We start from the raw sequence: 18,262 nt of genomic DNA on the forward strand, positions 1-18,262 counted from the left end.
AGCGAGTCACCAGTGTCTAAGTAGCCTTTGTTAAGGCTTGAGAAGCGCGAATGCAGCCTAGGCAGTTGGGCCGAGGGAGACTCATGCCTAACCCTAGGTACATACCTAAGTACCTACCTTAGGTACCTAAGGTAGGTAGGTATGCTCAGCCAGACCCCTGGACATACCTGTAGGTAAGGTAGGTAGGTAGTAACCTGTGTGCCTGGGTACTACCTAGGTAGGTAGGTACCTATGAGGTAGTTATGGCCATATCACCAAGGACACATCTTCATAATCAGAATTACTTAGTATGCAAAACCTCCCATTTTCTAAACGACTCCCGAGAATGTCGACTGGCAAGCCCATTCATGATATGGACTCCATCCGGTCTCGGGCGCGCCATTCATCAATGCAGTGACTTCGGAGAGGTCCATGCACTGTTGGACCTGAAGTTGTACGTGCCCTGAAACGCGCTACTTTAGCCAGGTACCCGGATCCAGAAAGCCAGAAGCTGAGAGCCAACGGCAGTCCCAAGACTCCCATGCCTCCAGCGCCTGATTTGCCTGTTGGCGGGGAAATTCTGATGCGCGCCTCGCTCTCAACAACGTTTCGAGAATTGGCGTCATGGAAGAATCTCTAACCTTCACCTTCTCTTACACACCTCCGCTTCCCACTCATAACACTTCCAACCTTGTCTTCTCCAGGCTGGCCAAATGCGCTGTGATTTTGGAGAGTGCATACAGGGAATCCCTCGTGCCCACCGACTGAATTCTCCTCAGACCTGCGAACGGCAATGAGACTGACGTTGATAGCAACCTCGAGTCACTGAAAGTGGTACGTGCACACCCTTTATCTGCTGCATACCGAGTCAATTTCCTCCCTCTGCCTACCGCTGAAGAAGTCTTCACTCCTCTGTTCAAAACATTTCCGCGAGATGCTATCGGGACTTGGTCGGACAAGTGCTTGTACAGGTGGGATAAAACACTCATGGGTTCACCCTATCGAAAGCTTCATACAGCTGAGCTTCTATACCATATCACACATATTTGTGGTCCTAGGCTAGGCTTCCAACCTTGTGCCATTCAAGAGATCTGCGTATCATTGACTGTTGGGCACACGTTATACTTGATCTGTTTGAAATGTGAAGATTCTGCACTGCCTTTGGTGTGGGCGCAGATGGTATGCTCTATGACTGGAGGAGTGATCTCGCCAGTTGTTTATCTTTCTTCGTACATATGCTCTATCCTTCGCACATGCACATGTCGGCCGCTTGCAATGTCACTTTCAGCCTGGGCTATGTTGAAGAATATTTTCGCTGACCGTCGTTCAGGCAACCACCACGTCCCCCAGGTGATGGATCCTCGACAATTCTGGGAGCAGGCCAAGTTGTCCTTTCCCACAGAGCCTTTCACTGGCTTTGTGTAGGTGATTAGATCAACGCCAAAATTGTATGCCAAATCAGTGAAGCCCTTGGACGAAGGTTATGCTAATCGATACGTCCCAGCAACACAAGTGATCCACGTGCACCTTACGCCGAGGATCTAGTGCTCCCACCTATCCGTTCCATTGATCGCGGTGTTTCCTCCGTGTTCATCATGGATAGGCTGTCCCAGCCGACGTTAAACGCGACACAACCAGTCGAAGACCCTCGCAGGCGAGGAACCAACCTGTCCAATGTCTCGGACGTCGATGCCACCGATGTGATCTGCCTGCTGCACCCAAATTCACCAGCAGCCTTTGACGGCGTCAAGGCCAACCTGGTCATAGCCCCGCAGCACATACTGCAAAACGATGATCTTGGTGGCATTACCGAAGATGATGTGGACTTCAATCCCAATTACCAGCAACCTCGGGATATTGCTTTGCGCATGTCCTCAGAGGTCAGGAATCCCAAAGACGGTTACCGATTTGGCCGATTACGCTCGACGTGTGACATAGTCCTAACTTCCAACCCCGAAGAGGCCTTGGTGAGCAAGACACACTTCAAGATTTTTGTCAACAGCCAAGGCAGTCTTATGCTACAAGACTTATCCACTAACGGCACCATTGTGGACGATATCCATCTTACCACGCGGAAGCGTAAAGAGGATAAAAAGGTGCAAACCGCCACCACTGTACTGAAGAACGGTTCCATCATATCGGTAGTTGCAGGGAGGAGCAGGGATGAGGTTAAGTTCATGGTGCGCATACCAAACCGGGGCGATAAAGAGGATGAATATGAGGAGAACCTGAGGAAATATCTGGCGGCGAGAGGCAGTGTTGCGCAGTTTGCGTCGATGCGAGAAAGCTCCTACGGGAACCACTGGAACGGTGGGAGCCTTTATAACTTCACCGGCATGCTCGGCAAAGGAGCATTTGCCACTGTCTATCGAGTGCAGACAAAGAAGGAAGGCGATGTCTATGCTGCGAAGGAGCTTGATAAACGTCGGTTCATCAAGAACGGCATTCTCGATATGAAGTTCGATAGTGAACTCAATATCATGAAGAATCTATCGCATCCCAACATTGTCAATTACGTCGACTGTCAGAACTATCAGCATTGGATTTACATTCTAATGGAGTATGTCCCTCATGGCGAGCTAGCGGAAGAACTGAGGCGAAGAGGAAGGATTGCAGAAAATGAGGTACAGCAAATCACCCGCCAAATCCTGCATGCCCTCGACTATCTCCACAAACAAAATATCACCCATCGTGATATCAAGCCCGACAATATTCTCATCGCCTCGCGAGAGCCTCTTGTGGTCAAGCTGTCAGATTTTGGATTATCTAAATGCGTCAACGACCAGGAAACATTTCTCAAGACATTCTGCGGCACCCTTCTCTATTGTGCACCAGAAGTGTATCCAGACTATGGACATTACGCCAACGGCCCGACAAAACGACGCCGACTCGGTGAACCGACTTCGAAACCTTTACCTTCACCCTATGACCAATCTGTTGATATGTGGTCTTTTGGAGCAGTCATCTTCCACATGCTTTGTGGAAAGCCCCCCATTTTGGGCAGAGGAGATGATCGTGGAGCACAGATGCTCAACAACATCATGACAAAGGACGTTGACTTCCTCCCTCTCAAACAGGTGGGCGTGTCTCCAGATGGGATAGATTTCATTGCCAGACTGCTACAACGGACTCCACACCTTCGGCCGAAAGAAGCTCAGTGCCTGCGCCACCCGTGGTTGCGTCACGTTGAGGACAACGTGGTATACGACAATGTTGAAGACAACATCGAAGAGATGTCGGTCGGTGCAGGACTGGCAGATGATGATCTAATCGACTCCGATCTGGTGGCAAATCTGGCGCAGTTGACTTCGCAGCCGACGTCTAGCCAATCTCCAGATCGTCCAAGCAAGAAGCCAAGACGAGATTTTGCGATGGAGACGGTGGCACGCGAAGTGGGATATCCTGCTCTTCCTTCTTTGTCACAAGGTTCTGGACCCGAACTGTCACATGCAATACAACCCATCCCCGAAGAGCGGCTCTTCGGTGAAGTGACACCGTCATTGCTTCGCAGTTCGGGAATTTTTGGTCACAATCTACAGCCGGTAACCGCAGCCAACGTGCCGGAATTTGGCGACCGGATTGAGCAGGTCAGCGTGAATGATTTTGTAACTCACGGAGACATCGAGTCGCTCCCACAAGATGCATTTGACAATGGACAACCGCGCCAACATACCCACGCAGTTGCGGATGCACACCCTCAAGACCAGACTGCTTCGGCGGCGAGGCTACTCGGGCAGCTCAACATGGCGTCACCTGATGCCGAACCATCCGATGGAGGAACAACAGACACCACTAATCCCGTCACACCCCACACACGAGAACTCACGCCTTCTAACGTTGATGACCATTCCGGCGCTGGTGGGGCGGCCAATGATACCTCGGAGCCTCTGTTCACACGACGAATCGATCTCGGTCTGGTAACGGATCCGGAGAATTTCGCTGCCGAAATCAGAGCTCGCGATGCATCAAGAGCCGAAAAAATGCGGACAAGCACCCAAACATTCCATGGGAACGCCGGTGGTCGGATCTACACATCTCCTGCTAATGTAGCTGTGACTCTCGATGCCAGGACAGGACTTCAAGCCCGTGTCATGAGCAGCACGAGTGAAGTTATTGAAGAATCACGCAAGGTTCCTGTCCAGGAAGAAGTAAAAGAAGGTACAGGACGGTTTTTGAAGCCTCCAAAACGCTTCGGAAAGCTGGTCAGCATGCCCGGCTCATTAGCAAACATTACGATCAATCTAGAAACCCGCCTGACCTCATGGGGGAGAGGCATCGATTGCACAGTACCTTATGCCGATCGAAAGGATACCCGCATTCCCAAATACGCTCTTAAGGTCACTTTTTGGGCTCCTGGGATGGAGAAACACCTCGAGGGAGGCGGCAACTGGATGGACCTTTCTGGAATCCGTACCCTTCTCTCGACGTCAGCGAGCAGAAACATCCTGGTGAACGGCGTAGAACTGCGCAAAGAGTCAGCGGATGGCCAAGCAGCCCTTTTCGGACAAGTTTTCACAGGCGATATCATCACCATCTTCGATGACCAGAATGGTCAATTTCTCAAGTTCAAAGTGGAGATCACGTTTGGTGATAGTGCTCGCCAGCGACCAAACGAGGAAGGTCCATTTCGCATCCAAGAAGAAAGACAACACCACCAGCGAGTGATGAAAGAACGCGAGAGTATGCGAATAAGTCGAATTGAAAATTGAAAATTGAACAGCGGTGAGAAGTCTTTGCCTAGCAGGACAAACGAATGGATGGCGCTGTTTCAACATGTTATGCTTGTTTCCCACAGGGCAGATTGGCCTATGTCTGCCATCGAATCCACCTTTAGGCTGGTGCTACATACGGGGCGATAACGATATGGAGGGCTACACGATGTTTAGAAAATACCACAGCGCTGCGAATCATCGTTGAAAGACCTGATTATCAATTGCATTAGGAATGAGAATGTTGGACAAGATGTCTGCAACCGGCGTTGGACCCCTGCTTCTGTAATGTGGGTGACTGCAACTTGATGATGGTAGCCACGGCAGATAAATGATGCAGGAGTGACCATGGAAGGTATGGAAGGCACGGCCCTTGAACTTTTCATCTTAACAAGTGGAAAGAAGGCACCTTCCGTATGATAGTCGACTTGAATCATGAAAATAGAATTTATGTGCACTGACGTTCGCACCCTGCCCGCATTTTTGCGTCCCGCCCTTTCCATCCTTCCAATCGCAGCCTCTTCGCCAGAACCTTCTCCAGACCCGACTTGCCTCCATTTTTAGTTCCCGACTTTCCGCAGCCGGACGCCGCAGTTGCCAAAACACGACCTCATAATCAACTTGAGGTCTGTTCTGCATAGGCCTCCATCGCACTTGATTGTCACAAATTCCTGTTCCTCCCTTGACGTCGACTTTGTTGCTTTCTTTCTTTCTTTGTCATCGCCGCTTTCAGGCTCTTTGTCTTACATTTGCCATCCTTCTACTAGTCGACCCTTTTCGACTCCCCCTGCGACAGCGTGAGCCACCGGAGCCCAGCAACTGGCCACATCTACAACTACTCCACGGCCCTCCCCCACGCCTGTTGGCCAGGCCTCGATTCCCACCCATTGATGACCCTACTCATGTCTGAGTCTCCCTGAAGTCTCAAGTCTTCTGGACTTGGTCTCCGCCATCCCTCATGTCCCTCTCCCGGTCTCCATCCCCGCTGCCCAATGGAGGTTGGACGTCCAAGAGCCATGCCGCCCGCTCCTCCACCCCCAATGGTCTCTATGCCGGTGTCAATGGCTACACCAATGGCGACAATCAGTGGGCCGCCGCAAAGGCTAGAAGTGCTCAAGTAAGAGGATATCCAAGCATTCAGACAAAGAACGAGGGGTTTTTCCAGCGTTCCAAGCGGAGGATTTCAACACTTCCCGTCTTCAACAGTCCTTATACTCCGCTGTCGGCAAACTGGAAGGATCCTGAAAAGTTAGGCCGTAGCCGGTGGACACCCAGAGGTGGTAGCAGTGTGTCCAAGCTGAAGACTTTTGTGGGAAATGTTCTGAGGAAGTTCAAGTTCTTCTTCATTATTTTGTCCATTGTCACGCTAACGACACTCCTCATGTCCCAAATCAGTATGTGAATCTTGTGCCTTTTCTGTCAGTCTCCCCTTTACTGACTATTAACAGATCTACGAGGTCGTTATCGGAGCAACTCCCGACTTGGTGGTGGCAGTAAATTCGTCATCGTTCTCGGGGCCAATGAAGGTGGCGGTGTCATGGAATGGAAAGGTCCCCGAGAATGGGCCATTGAGAGGGACAGCGTCAAGAACAAGAAACGTTATGCAGACCGTTGGGGCTATCATCTCGAGATCACCGATATGAGCACCAAAAAGAGATATGCTCACGAATGGAGGGAGAGCTGGGAGAAGGTTGACCTGGTCCGCAACGCCATGGCGAAATACCCAAATGCAGAATGGTTAGCTGACGACTCCTTTTTTCTTTGCTGTGGACACCCTTAACCCTGACTACAGGTTCTGGTGGCTCGACCTCAACACCTTCATCATGGAGCCTTCTTACTCCCTCCAATCCCACATCTTCAACAACCTCGCTACCACCGTCTACCGGGACATCAACCAGTACAACCCCCTCAATATTACCCATCCTCCCGAGACCAATTTTCTTGATCCCATCTCTCGATCTCCGACTGGCGACAACTTGACCTCCTCGATCGATGTCGTCATCCCACAAGACTGTGCCGGTTTTAACCTCGGCTCTTTCTTCTTAAAACGGTCTCCGTTCACAGACCGGCTTCTGGACATGTGGTGGGATCCAGTCTTGTATGAGCAAAAACACATGGAATGGGAGCACAAGGAACAGGACGCCCTTGAGCATCTATACGCCTCGCAACCTTACATGAGGACCCACTTCGGTTTCATTCCACAACGCAAAATCAATTCCTTTCCCCCAGGTGCCTGTGGTGGGGAAAAGCCAAAGGACAACTCCCCAATCACTAATGCTCTTCTGGATCCAAGGTTTCATTACAACGAAGAAGAACGAGATTTCGTTGTCAACATGGCCGGTTGCGAGTGGGGTCGTGACTGCTGGGCCGAGATGTACTCGTACCGGGAACTGAGCAACAAATTGAACATGTCATCCTGGGACAGAATCAAAGATTCGCTGCAACGCATGTGGGCCGGCGTCAGAGGCTCTGTCATTCGACCTAGTGACACAGTCCCGCCAAAATTGACCTAGCAGTCACTCATGTATTGATCCTTCTCTGTCACCACTATACGACCGTACGAAATTCGACCCCGGAGCGAAAGAAGCGCTACGATGACCTTTCAAACACCGACACTACTACATTAATTGCTCCATCCCGTCTCGTACCCGATTGACATATTATGGTGTTTCCTTTAGCATTGTTTTAACTTTGTACAACAGATGAATTTGCATGGTGCGGTTCCAATGGGAGGAATATTCGGCACTTGTTCAGGCGCAGGCGCAAAGAGGCTTACGATTATCAACGTCACGCGCGGGGCATTTGGCCTCGCTCTCCGCTTGAGCGAGGGTGGGCAATGATTTATCACAAAAGTAAAAGAGACAAGGGGGTTAGGATTTTCAGTCCGTCATGGGCGGCTTGCGTTGGACCTGAAGAACCAGAACTACAGCACGGAAGCGATAAGGAGAGGGTAGATGGTAGAAGCTAGACTGTCACGTATGAGATCGAGACAGACTTGGAAGCGACGCCACAATAGATTGATCGATGGGCGAGCTATCATGGCATCGCTCAAGAACTCTCGTGATTATTGATTGGCATAAGACAGGACAGGTGCAGAAATCGATGCAGACTACTGCTCCATTGCTGAGCTCCTTTTCTGGCATCTGGAGTATCATATTTATGAACTACAATGCTGCTTGAGCTCATTTGTAGAGCCCACCTATGTTAACCTTTTTCCAACGAGCTTCCGCCTGATACTACTTGTACTTTTGCCAAGGTCACGCCTCCATCTCCATGGCTTGTTGTGCCAATTGACTCCTACGCCTCAACTCGGCCTCTCGTGCTTTTCCGCGCGTCCGCGTTGCACGGGTCTGCTCCGGCTCTTTTGGAGGTTCTGCGGGCCCGATGCTCTCACCATTGAGTGTTCGAACAGTAGATCCACTGACGAATGCAGCAAGCAGTTGCTGGGCCTTGGCTTCAGACACGGGATCATTAGCCTCGTTGGTCTGGTTAACCTCGTTGACAGTATGGGTAGGCTGAGCGTCAGGGGCAGCTGACACGACTGGTGCTGGTTGCGGATGTTCCACTTCAGCACTCGGTTGGGGTTCCTCCTGAGGTAAATCCAATGGTGGTTCAGCTCCAGAGGAAGCTGGGTCAGACTGTGGTAGGCCATCAGAGGGCGGTGCTGGAGCGAATCCCAATTTCGCGAGCTTGGCCCTCTTGTTCTCTTCTCTTTTCTTTGCTCTGGCTGCAGTGATTACCTTGCGATATTCCGCATTATGTTGCTTGTTCTTTCCGATCCACGCCTCAAGACCTAGCTCCTTCAGCTCAATATTGAGGAGTTTCTCCGTGCTTTGAAGGACGGGAGTGGGCGACGCTTTGGGAACATCCTTCCGAGTCTCAGCCTCACGCCGCTCCTGTTCGACGGTCGCCGGAGTTAGGATGCGAGCGTGGTCGAGACCGATTTCTACCTGGGGAGAAGGTAATGTTCGTGGCAAAGTACGTCGCCGCTTGGTAGGTTCGGGGGCAAGACTTCGGGCCAAGCGCTCGGTTGCATTTTCTACGACCGTCCTGGCGCTTAACTGGGAATTTCGAGGTCTCTTTTTGGCATTTTCCGATCCCCCTTCGGCGTCACCCAAAGAGTTGTTCGCAATGGGTTCAGTTTGGGTATCGGGAGGTTCTTCCAAAGTCCCCAGATCAGGAGGACCCACGGCATCAACGGCGCCGGTTGAAGACTCCATGTCATTGTCGCTAAACTCAATATGACCCTCATTAGGTGTTTCTTCGAATGAGGTATGGTCTGTGATTGGGGCATTGGGGGGATGGTGCTCTTGGCCAGTGTTATCTAACCTGCTGGACTTCCTGGCAGACATCTGGGCTGGTCCAGGCGCATCCTTGTGGGAAGCCGCCCAAGTCTCAGTGTGAAAGTCGGTAGAGAGGAAAGATGTTCCTGTAGACTCTTCTTCCTGTGGGTTCTGATCATCCGAGGTCTGACTGGAGTCGGCGAATGATACTGATCTTGATGCGGTTTCGAGTCGCGCATTAGGCGACCCAAGATCATCTGGATGAGTGGCACGTGGTGGACCGGCCTGTCGAGTATCATTGCTGCCACGCTTGCGCTTGCCGAGCGAGGCCGGAGGTTCAGTATTCTGTTCTGGCATGGGTGAATGTGATGCTGAGTCGTACAAAGTGGTACTCGCGATATGCTCCCCGGAACCCTGGGAACGGGAATGGGCTTTCTTCATTGCGCTAACTAGATGCTCAAGTTTGCCAACAAAGTCGTTAGGATCTGGAGAGAGTGTAACCACATCGGTGCTTCCCGTTTGAAGTTTGGATACGGTGAACTGAAGGTCCTGCACGATTCGCTTGAAAAGGTCCAGTTGATTTGACAGCGTCTGAAGTTTGATGTCTTGCGCCTGTATTCTCTTCTCTTGTGCATCCATCAAGCCTTGTTGAAATCTGAGTTTGTGGTCATATATTTCCCAGTTACGTTCCGAGAATTCCTCCGATTCGTAATGTGATCCATTGCGGAGGAGTGAGCGCTCAGCTGGCGTGTAAGATCGTGGATACGGCTGTGTCGAGGCCCTTAAAGTGTTGACTTGAGAGGCTCTAGCACTGGGAGGAAGGAGGGAATAGTCTGACTGGGCAGGTGGATGAGTTGATCTAGCGGTTGGTTGTGACATCTCGGCGAAGGTGAAAACAGGGTCGACCTTGTCTTCGGTTCGGCTGTTGGTAAGGTGCGTTTTGGAAAGCTTATAGAAATACTGGTTCCTATGAAGGGTAAGCATCGGGGATGGTCGATGGAAGAATAGCGGTAGCTGGAGACTTACACCAAGTGTCGCTGGTCCACATGGGGAGCGGCGGTGCAATATCTGGCAACAGTTGCAGAACATTTCTGGCAGAACACTTCGGCCATGGTGCAACCGCGTGCAGCCTGTTGAGAGCTTCCTTCAGGAACAATTTGTGTCTTCTGGCCGACCTCGGTGCCAAAATGCTGACCTGGGCGAGCCGGGCGCATATAGCCTGCAGTGAGTCGGGTCCATTCGTTCTCGAAGATGCCCAAGTGACTAGAGCACTGGGTGCAGTAAAGGTCGACCGAGTCGCGACTAGAAGACGCCATGGCGACAAGAATGGCCGAAGAAGCGACGATGTCGTGGACAAGGGCGTGCGAAGGCAACGAGCAATGCCTCTAGGGCTGGCCGAAGTGAAAGGTGATGTCGCTGTGTCTTCAGAGTTGAAGGGGAAGATTTTGGGTGGAAACACGCGCTGGAGGCCAGGCCGAGCCCCGGAGTGCCCGCGCCTGTCGTCTGTCGTGCCTGCCTCGTTGCCTCGACTGCCTCGACCCCTCAACGCGACTGCCAAGGATCCTTGGTACTGTGAGCACTTTCACTCGCGCCTGCACTTTTAAGGCTCGACACGCGACCCACGCGACGCGTCTGCACCACCCAACAAAATGCCAAGATCCCCCTACACGTGACTCAGCGCTCTACTCCGACGCACAAGCGCACATACAGACATACTAGTATGTACTAAGTTGTATATTCGTAGGCACAAACGTTTAGGGGACTGGCTACTATAAGTGCGTACTTTAGGTAGATTATGCGCAGGTAGTGGGACAGTGCCATTGGAGACAGGTTCTGTAGTAGATTTCTCTCCATGTTACAAAATCCGAGTGAGGTTACTACATATCCGCTGATATCCTTGCGTATTGTTGGAGTCATTTCCGAACCTCCAACCACGATGACTTGATATCTGGAGCCCGCGCCCTGGAACATGAAATATCCCCCATCGACTACTCTATAAACACCCATCGGTATGTTTGCCGTCCGACAGCCCACCACTGTCACAATCAGATGTAAAACACCTAGACGACTACTTCTCGCCATCAAAAATCCATCCCTTTCATCTAAGACACGCAGAAACTTCTTCACCACCTCACCAGTCTTCAAAATGGCTGTGGGTGAATCCCTCGTCGGTAAACCCAATGCCTGGAAACAACCAGGTCCTGCGGCCTATGATTTCCGCAGCGATGTCATGACCGCCCCCACAGAGTCCATGCTCAACGCCATTATCAACACCACTTTACTCGACGATGTTTTCTCTGAGGACACCACAACCAATGACCTCGAGTCTCATATCGCTCAACTTTCTGGCCATGAAGCCGCTCTACTCGTCATGTCAGGCACCATGGGCAACCAGGTCGCTTTGCGGTCGCACCTCACTCAACCGCCCCATTCAGTTTTGTGCGACATTCGAGGACATATCGTCAATTACGAGGCCGGTGGAGTCTCTGCCTTGTCCAATGCCATGACCATCCCCATCCACCCATCAAACGACCACCACATCACTCTAGAAGATGTGCAAAAGTATGCCATCGTCTCCGACGACGTTCACGCCTGCCCCACCAGAGTCATCTCCCTCGAAAACACCCTCGACGGCACCATCATGCCCCTCTCTGAAATCAAACGTATCGCCGAGTTCGCGCGCCAGCATTCCATCAAATTACATCTCGACGGCGCCCGTATATGGGAAGCCGTCGCCGCCGGAGCTGGCTCCTTGTCAGATTTCACAACCCTCTTCGACAGCGTCAGTCTCTGCTTCTCTAAAGGTCTAGGCGCCCCGATTGGGAGTATCATCGTCGGTTCCCAATCCTTCATCAATCACGCTCGAAGAATCCGAAAAATGATTGGCGGTGGCACCCGCCAGGCTGGTGTCATCTCCGCTGCTGCACGTGTGGCCGTGGACGAAACCTTTGGCCATGGTCCCAACGGTGAAGGAGGAAAGCTTCGTGCCTCACATGCACGAGCACGCGAAATCGCCGCCCTCTGGACGTCCAAGGGCGGGAATCTGGCAAAACCTGTCGAAACGAACATGGTGTGGCTGGATATTAGCCGTGAAGGTCTCTCCCAAGACCAATTCGCCGAGATTGCTGCCTCAGAAGGCGTCAATGCCAGAGGTGGAAGATTGGTCGTTCATTATCAAATCAGCGACGATGCAGTCGATAGATTGGGGAGAGTGATGGATAAAGTACGGGCGAGGAGTGGGACTGGGACTGGGACACAGACAGCCAATGGTCATTAAACGAGGATTATAGACTAACTAGGTTGCTCGATACACCCTGAGCTTGGGTGTGGGCTGGCGCGATAGATGATCATTCCTGTTCAAACAGGTAGTTGCATTGTCGGCGCATCAAAATGTCAGGCTGACTCGTCTACCTCCATACACCTTGATAAATTCTTACTGGAATGCGATCAATCACTTATGATTCGGCCATCACTGACTGAACTGCCTTTGCGACTACCAAGTTGGCCCCTTTTGCACTTTCTACAGTACAGCACAATCCCGACACAAAAAGTGTCATCCTCTCCTCATAGGCTCGATCGGTGAGACGCAGCCCTGCCATCAACATGGTCACCCCACGGGCATCGAGTGCAAATCGGTCATGCCGTTCCTACAACTGCGAATGCCGTCCTGACGACCTTGACCGTGTCAATCTCAATCTCGGCATATCTGAGGATTGGAAAGAACTTGAAGAGAGAAATGTGGCAGCATTGCTCGAGAGGTAGGGGTACGAAGCCAACTCGTCCACCACTGCTCATATACACGCACAGGCTGAATGTTTTCCATCCTCTCACCCAATTCTCATGTCACTTTGCATCCATCCGTGATCGTCATCGAATTCTCTCCCCCTTTCTCTCTCCTTCACCGCTATTTTTTTGCTCGAGTTCCATGCAATCTGTGCACAACATGGTCTTATATCCAACATTTCGCCCAGCAGATAGCAGCCGTTGGAGGATCGATCTCAAGATCGGCAGCAGCCATGCCACAAAAGTGACCGTGTGACCGTGGTAGAGCTTTCGCGTTACTGTAGTAAACCGCCCAAGACAAGACGATGATGGCTTGGTTAATGCTGATTTAGAAGAAGAAATTCATGCCGGGAACTAAGTGATTGGCCCCTGAGTGGTGTCAATGCCTCTGCGCATGTGTTGCGACCTAGATGGTCAAAGCACGAGCCATGACAAACGTGGCGAAATCCTCGGGTGGTCCACAAGCATGGTGAGTCCGGCCACGATCGGCTGACAAAGATCGTCGAAGAAGGGAAAAGAGGCATTTGAAGGCCTCGAGAAATGTCCAGCATGAGACAAATGAGAAAAGTAAAGTTTTTTGGGATGGTCATAAGCTCATATCGTATGGGTTGTGAAAGCCCTCGCAAGAGATGATTTTTCGGCTATCCAGAGACATGTGCAGTGCGTCGTACACCTTGCCGGGGTGTAGCCCTAATCCGGGGGATTGCGATGCTATTAAACGCCCACTGTGGTGCTTGAGATGAGCCTCGCGTCTCGGTCAGAGGTCATGACATATTAACTGGCAATGCCCATTTGACCGGGTTTGTGTTGATAACTCTGTCGTCCGCCAGGTGTCCCGCTTTGGCTTCCAGCACTGCCCGAGCTCCCGGCCCGGTTTCTGGCGTAAGGGCTATTTGGTGCGCTGAAATTGAACTCCGTTTGAGGCCCAGCCAAATTCTGAGGGTGGACAGGTCTGACGGAACTTTGCTTCTGCCATGCATTGGCTTGATATGGATCCATATCAACCCTGGTAGCAACGGGGCCCCCGATTGAATTGGTCGCCGAGGACGGACTGTGAACGGGGGCATCCGCTCCTTGGACAGGCTGCTTCTGTATCTGGCCTTTAGCAATATGCCCATATCTAGAGAGGATCTCTTTCGTTGTAAGCTCGGCGGGGCCGTTGTGTAACCCTGTATCAGTCAAGATTGATTGCAAGTCTTCGGGTACCTGAGAAAATGTTAATCTTCCAGCCTCCCGTACATCAGCTTTCAGAGATCTTACCTGGCAGAAATAGTCATTGAATTCAATCAACAGATCTACTGCTTCGATCGCAAGGAAGCTTTCATCCACCTGCGGGAGGGGCTGTTTTGCATTTGGTGCTTTTTCTTTGGCGTAAAGAATGTTGGGAGCCATGACTGTAGCGAGATTGTGAATGTCCATCTTACTTCCAGACTCCTCATCCACCTGGGAAAACGAGGACGCCCATTTGAGGAACGCGAATAAAACTTCCATCGTATCTCGATGACTCTTTGGCATGAGACAACATGTCAAATGGAGAACTCTTCTGCGGCGCTCATCATTGGCGATTCTCTGTGAAGCAATGAATAATTTTTGTAATTTGAAAGTCAGGAGAGGCTCGGGCATCTCTCTCAGGAACTTTTTCAGCAATGCCGCCACCTGGACAGGGTTATCACGACTCAGATCCGGAGACTGATTCGAGTCGATTGCCTCTGCACATTCTCTGAGCCGCTTGATGTTGCCGTTCTTGCGAAAGACTCCTTCCACAGACATATCCATCTGTTTCATTGCCGAGATACAGTCGTCCACGATCGCGGGTACTCTGAGTGCTCCTGGTCCGACGCCATTTGTAGATTCAGCACCCTCACGTTCGACTAGTGTCTCAAGTGGAATCCCAAAGATCCCCTTCTTTTTCGATTTGCCGTCGTTTCGAAGCGCCCGACTGACTTTACCCCAGAAAGTGGGCTTTCTTGTCTCAATCAAGCCCAGTAAGTCTTCCAAGGTATACTCACCTTCTAACAGTGGTTGCATTGAGAGTACAGCGACATGACGGACGATGAAGTATTCCAAGGCTGACAGCTCGGAAAAGAATCGCTTCGTGCGCAAGGGACTAGGCTCACCGGCCAAAAAGTCGTTGCCCCCAGAGGTGACCCGCGAATGCCCGTTGATTAATCTTGGCTCGTTGCCACGATGGCCGATAAGGTTGGTGCCGGCATGACGGAAAGCATTTGGTCTTTGCTCCTTTGCTTGCTCGGCTGCTACAATTCGAGGGATGTCATCGAGAGTCAGACCGTCTTGGTTGCCAAAAGTGAGTTCAGGCCTCACTCGTCCGTCAAGATCTCGCTCCTCCACAATCTGGAATCCGCCGCGATTTCTGTTGTCTTGGCCTTCCGAGGAAGCTGGACGTGTGCCCCCGGAACCATAGAGCACAGTAGATTCGCGAGCTTTCTTGAATGTGGTTGATAAGGTGCGCTCATTGCGCGTCGATCTGAGCCGTTTCATCTCTCCCACAGTCTGTTCGAGAGAGGATTCTTGTTGGCTCGACGTACCAGCATACGAACGTGACCTTGAGCCCATCACATGATGTGGTGACATCTGATCACCAGCTGGGGATACTCTATGTCCCTCTGTTGTGTTATAAGGAGTTAGGTTTGGGTCATCAGAAGTATGCGGCAGTGTGCCACCAGATTTGAGAACCTCGAGAAGACGTGCCAGGGCGACCCGCAACAAAAAGACATATTGCTGTAATTTGGTGACGGGTGAGAACCCAGTGGCGGCGTCCTGAGAACGACGTCCATGTTCCATACAGTAGGCCTTTTCTTCGCGCTCGCTGTACAATGCATTGGGTAGCTCTGGGATCAGGTCACGTTGACATGCGTTGCATGCAAGATGTGAAGGCTTCGCGTGCCATCTGCGTCCATAGAACATCACGCATGCATCATCAATCGGTTCATAACATTGCGCGCAACAATCTGACTCCTGATTCGCCAGTCCTGCAACGCTGTCTGAGAGATCGAGAGATTTCATTTCTTGCTCCTTAATGGTTTCGAGGTCTGCTAGTTCGTCGAGAAAAGCGTGCAGACCTTCTGAAGATCCCCGTTCCCGTTCTAGCTTGAGTGCGCCTTGGAGGCCGATCCGTATGAGAAGCTTGAGGTAGTGAGCAAGGCCAGTCACTAAAGACAACAATTCTTGTGTGACCCCAAGCTTTCTTACACCGGTCTCCTGTGTCTTAGACAGAAGTGTGAAGAAAGCGACAACCTTTTTGCACAGCAGCTTAGCTTCTCGACCGTACGCAAGCTCTTTGAGGTTGGCATCAAGCACCAGACTGGCCAAAGTGTCGATGGCGCCGAAGAGAATGTCGACATGCCAAATGAACTTTCGAGCGACGATTACGCCATCGATATAGACACCGTTGCTGACATGAAGAAGCATGTCAGAGATGCACGAGGCTGAAGACTCTTCAAAGGTAGATAATGTGCTCCAGATTCGATATACTTTTTCTTCCATCTTCTCCTCATCTTCTTTGATGACCTCTCTCTGGTCAACAGAGACGGGGGCATTAATGTCGAGTTGTTCTGGTACTTGGCTACTTTGAGAGAGCCGGACATTCCAGAATTTATGAATCATGTAGCATTCGGGATGCCAATGTTGATTCTGGCCGTTGCGGAAGATTTCGACAAATTGTTTCAGAATGGCGGTTTGACAACCATTGCATCTCTGAGCGAATTGGGTCGAGTAATGGTAGTGGCAATATACCTTCCCATCGTGCTCATAATAACTGTCCTGGGCACCGAACACTGTGGGACACACCGAACAGGTAAAATGCTCGATGTGATATTTTCGATCAAGTGCTGTAATGTATGAGCCTCGCAGGGCACCACCACAATCAAAGCATAGTAGATCCAAGCGTCGAAAGTAGTCGGTTTCACAAAGCGGGAATTGCCCGGAGCCATCCTCGGCGTCGACAGGGAAGAATTTTGAAGCAACGATCTGACCGCAGTCGGCGCATTTGAAGCAGTCAAGATGAAAAGTGCCTCCCAGGGCGCGCACAAATTGTCCAGTCAACGACTCACCGCACTTCTTGCAGGTGCGCGTGCCGCTGTTGGACGACCTTCCATTGCTGCCGTTGGTTCTTGATCTGCTCCTCTCGCCCTGGCCTGGGCCTCCTTGCGACCGCTTCCTGCCTGTTCTGCTGTCTGAAGAATATCTTGCATCACTATCGTACTGGGTATCGTTGGGATTTCCATTGCTTTGGCTCTGGTGTGAATAAGGGTTGCTAGGGTGAGTGCCGTTTGGAGGAGGGCTCTGAACCAAGTCGTTGGGCGACCATTGTGGACCTGTAGGATATCTTGCAGAGCCAGGGTTACCTTGTCGCGGCTCTTCGTACGGACCCGCCATATTGGAGAGAGCGGAGGGATACTGGCATGTAGGGTTCTTCCTGTGGTAGCTGGAAGTCCGTCATCAGCAGGTCCAAGGCAAGGAGACTGAACAATGGTAAATGTTTGGTCTCCCGGACTGGGAATGCTAAGAAGACGTTGTTCAGCCCCAGACTAATCGAGACATGCAGATTTCAGGGAACGGAAGGGATGGGCAGGCTCGGAAGGGCCGTATTTCGGTTGTCTGGAGTGGGAGATACGGCGGAGGCTGAGATTTGGGCGGTGATTCGAACGCAGGGGAGGTCTCGCGTAGAACCCGGATAAAGTATGTGAGGGTGAATCGATGGAGGATGTGAAGTGCCGCGTGTTGACGACAAGGAGGGGTGACGGAGGGTGGAAGAGGGTCTGTTGATATTGAAGGAAGAGGAGAAGGGATCTGGCGCCGGGGACGTCAGAGGGATAGACGCGCGGTGTGTTTTCCAAACACGCGGAGAAAAACGAACTTTGCCGAGAGAACTCTTTGAGCTCTAAGAATGAAGGACAGGAAACGAGTTCAGAAACAACGATGAGTGTGATTACTAGAGGAATGGCTCTGACATGAGGTGAAAGTGTTTCTATTCTGGTTTGCGAGTGGCAGAGGCGCTCGTCCAAAGAGGGACTAGCGCCGGTTGGATGACTGGGTGGAGGTTGAAGCAAGAGGAGAGACACTTGACAAACATCCAGCCAGCCAGAAACACGCTGCTGTAGGCCAGGGCAAATCTTGGGCTGCAACGAAGAATGTATCCTGAAATGTTAGTCTGCCTTGCTGAAGGGATCCACCCGCCTTTGGGCTCTGAGATTCTTTATGGAGTTATTCAAAAACCTGAACAGTGCACGCAACACGGCCAACCGCTCAACAGCCTGAATAATGAATAACGAATGAGCACGGGTCAAAGGAAGTGTTCGCAAGGTGCATGATTGTTTTTGATCATGGCCATCACTCGACTTGAGGGTACATTGACAAGGGGACAGTTACAAACCTCCCACCTCTCACTGCCCCTCCTTCTCTGATTTCTAAATCAGGTGTGCCCCAAAATCCTGCTTCGGAGAGCGAAAGTGCGGAGAGTCACCCGCTTTAGCCTAGGACAGCCTCTCG

At 51.4% G+C, this 18,262-nt stretch overlaps 5 protein-coding genes across 5 annotated transcripts; 3 read left to right on the top strand and 2 right to left on the bottom strand.

Moving 5' to 3' along the window:
* The first annotated feature begins 631 nt into the window (after positions 1-631).
* PV10_06500 (uncharacterized protein) lies at positions 632-5,149 on the top strand. The gene is made up of 3 exons (XM_016371302.1): positions 632-813; positions 1,310-1,427; positions 1,484-5,149. Exon 3 carries the CDS (start codon positions 1,575-1,577, stop codon positions 4,686-4,688), a length of 3,114 nt encoding a protein of 1,037 aa, XP_016223595.1. The 5' UTR covers positions 632-813; positions 1,310-1,427; positions 1,484-1,574; the 3' UTR covers positions 4,689-5,149.
* A 149-nt stretch (positions 5,150-5,298) lies between these two features.
* On the top strand, positions 5,299-7,898 carry PV10_06501 (uncharacterized protein). The gene is made up of 3 exons (XM_016371303.1): positions 5,299-6,082; positions 6,137-6,425; positions 6,481-7,898. Exons 1-3 carry the CDS (start codon positions 5,647-5,649, stop codon positions 7,199-7,201), a joined length of 1,446 nt encoding a protein of 481 aa, XP_016223596.1. The 5' UTR covers positions 5,299-5,646; the 3' UTR covers positions 7,202-7,898.
* A 47-nt stretch (positions 7,899-7,945) lies between these two features.
* PV10_06502 (uncharacterized protein) lies at positions 7,946-10,287 on the bottom strand (the record flags this gene model as incomplete). The annotated part of the gene is made up of 2 exons (XM_016371304.1): positions 7,946-9,938; positions 9,998-10,287. The coding sequence occupies 2 exons, from the start codon at positions 10,285-10,287 to the stop codon at positions 7,946-7,948; spliced, it is 2,283 nt and encodes a 760-aa protein (XP_016223597.1).
* A 618-nt stretch (positions 10,288-10,905) lies between these two features.
* PV10_06503 (uncharacterized protein) lies at positions 10,906-12,388 on the top strand. The gene has a single exon (XM_016371305.1). The coding sequence runs from the start codon at positions 10,983-10,985 to the stop codon at positions 12,246-12,248; it is 1,266 nt and encodes a 421-aa protein (XP_016223598.1). The 5' UTR covers positions 10,906-10,982; the 3' UTR covers positions 12,249-12,388.
* Positions 12,327-17,708, bottom strand: PV10_06504 (uncharacterized protein). Its single transcript, XM_016371306.1, has 2 exons — positions 14,015-17,708; positions 12,327-13,960 (listed from the first exon to the last, which is right to left on the bottom strand). Exons 1-2 carry the CDS (start codon positions 17,147-17,149, stop codon positions 13,529-13,531), a joined length of 3,567 nt encoding a protein of 1,188 aa, XP_016223599.1. The 5' UTR covers positions 17,150-17,708; the 3' UTR covers positions 12,327-13,528.
* Between the last annotated feature and the right edge of the window lie 554 nt (positions 17,709-18,262).

This window comes from Exophiala mesophila, assembly GCF_000836275.1.
Source record: "Exophiala mesophila strain CBS 40295 unplaced genomic scaffold supercont1.4, whole genome shotgun sequence".
NCBI lineage: Eukaryota > Fungi > Ascomycota > Eurotiomycetes > Chaetothyriales > Herpotrichiellaceae > Exophiala > Exophiala mesophila.

Coding starts and splice junctions, on each gene's coding strand:
- PV10_06504 (XM_016371306.1), bottom strand. CDS start 17,149: ATGGCGGGTCCGTACGAAGAGCCGCGACAAGGTAACCCTGGCTCTGCA. Junction 13,961..14,014: donor TCAATGACTATTTCTGCCAG/GTAAGATCTCTG, acceptor ACATTTTCTCAG/GTACCCGAAGACTTGCAATC.
- PV10_06501 (XM_016371303.1), top strand. CDS start 5,647: ATGTCCCTCTCCCGGTCTCCATCCCCGCTGCCCAATGGAGGTTGGACG. Junction 6,083..6,136: donor ACTCCTCATGTCCCAAATCA/GTATGTGAATCT, acceptor GACTATTAACAG/ATCTACGAGGTCGTTATCGG. Junction 6,426..6,480: donor AAATACCCAAATGCAGAATG/GTTAGCTGACGA, acceptor CCCTGACTACAG/GTTCTGGTGGCTCGACCTCA.
- PV10_06503 (XM_016371305.1), top strand. CDS start 10,983: ATGTTTGCCGTCCGACAGCCCACCACTGTCACAATCAGATGTAAAACA.
- PV10_06500 (XM_016371302.1), top strand. CDS start 1,575: ATGGATAGGCTGTCCCAGCCGACGTTAAACGCGACACAACCAGTCGAA.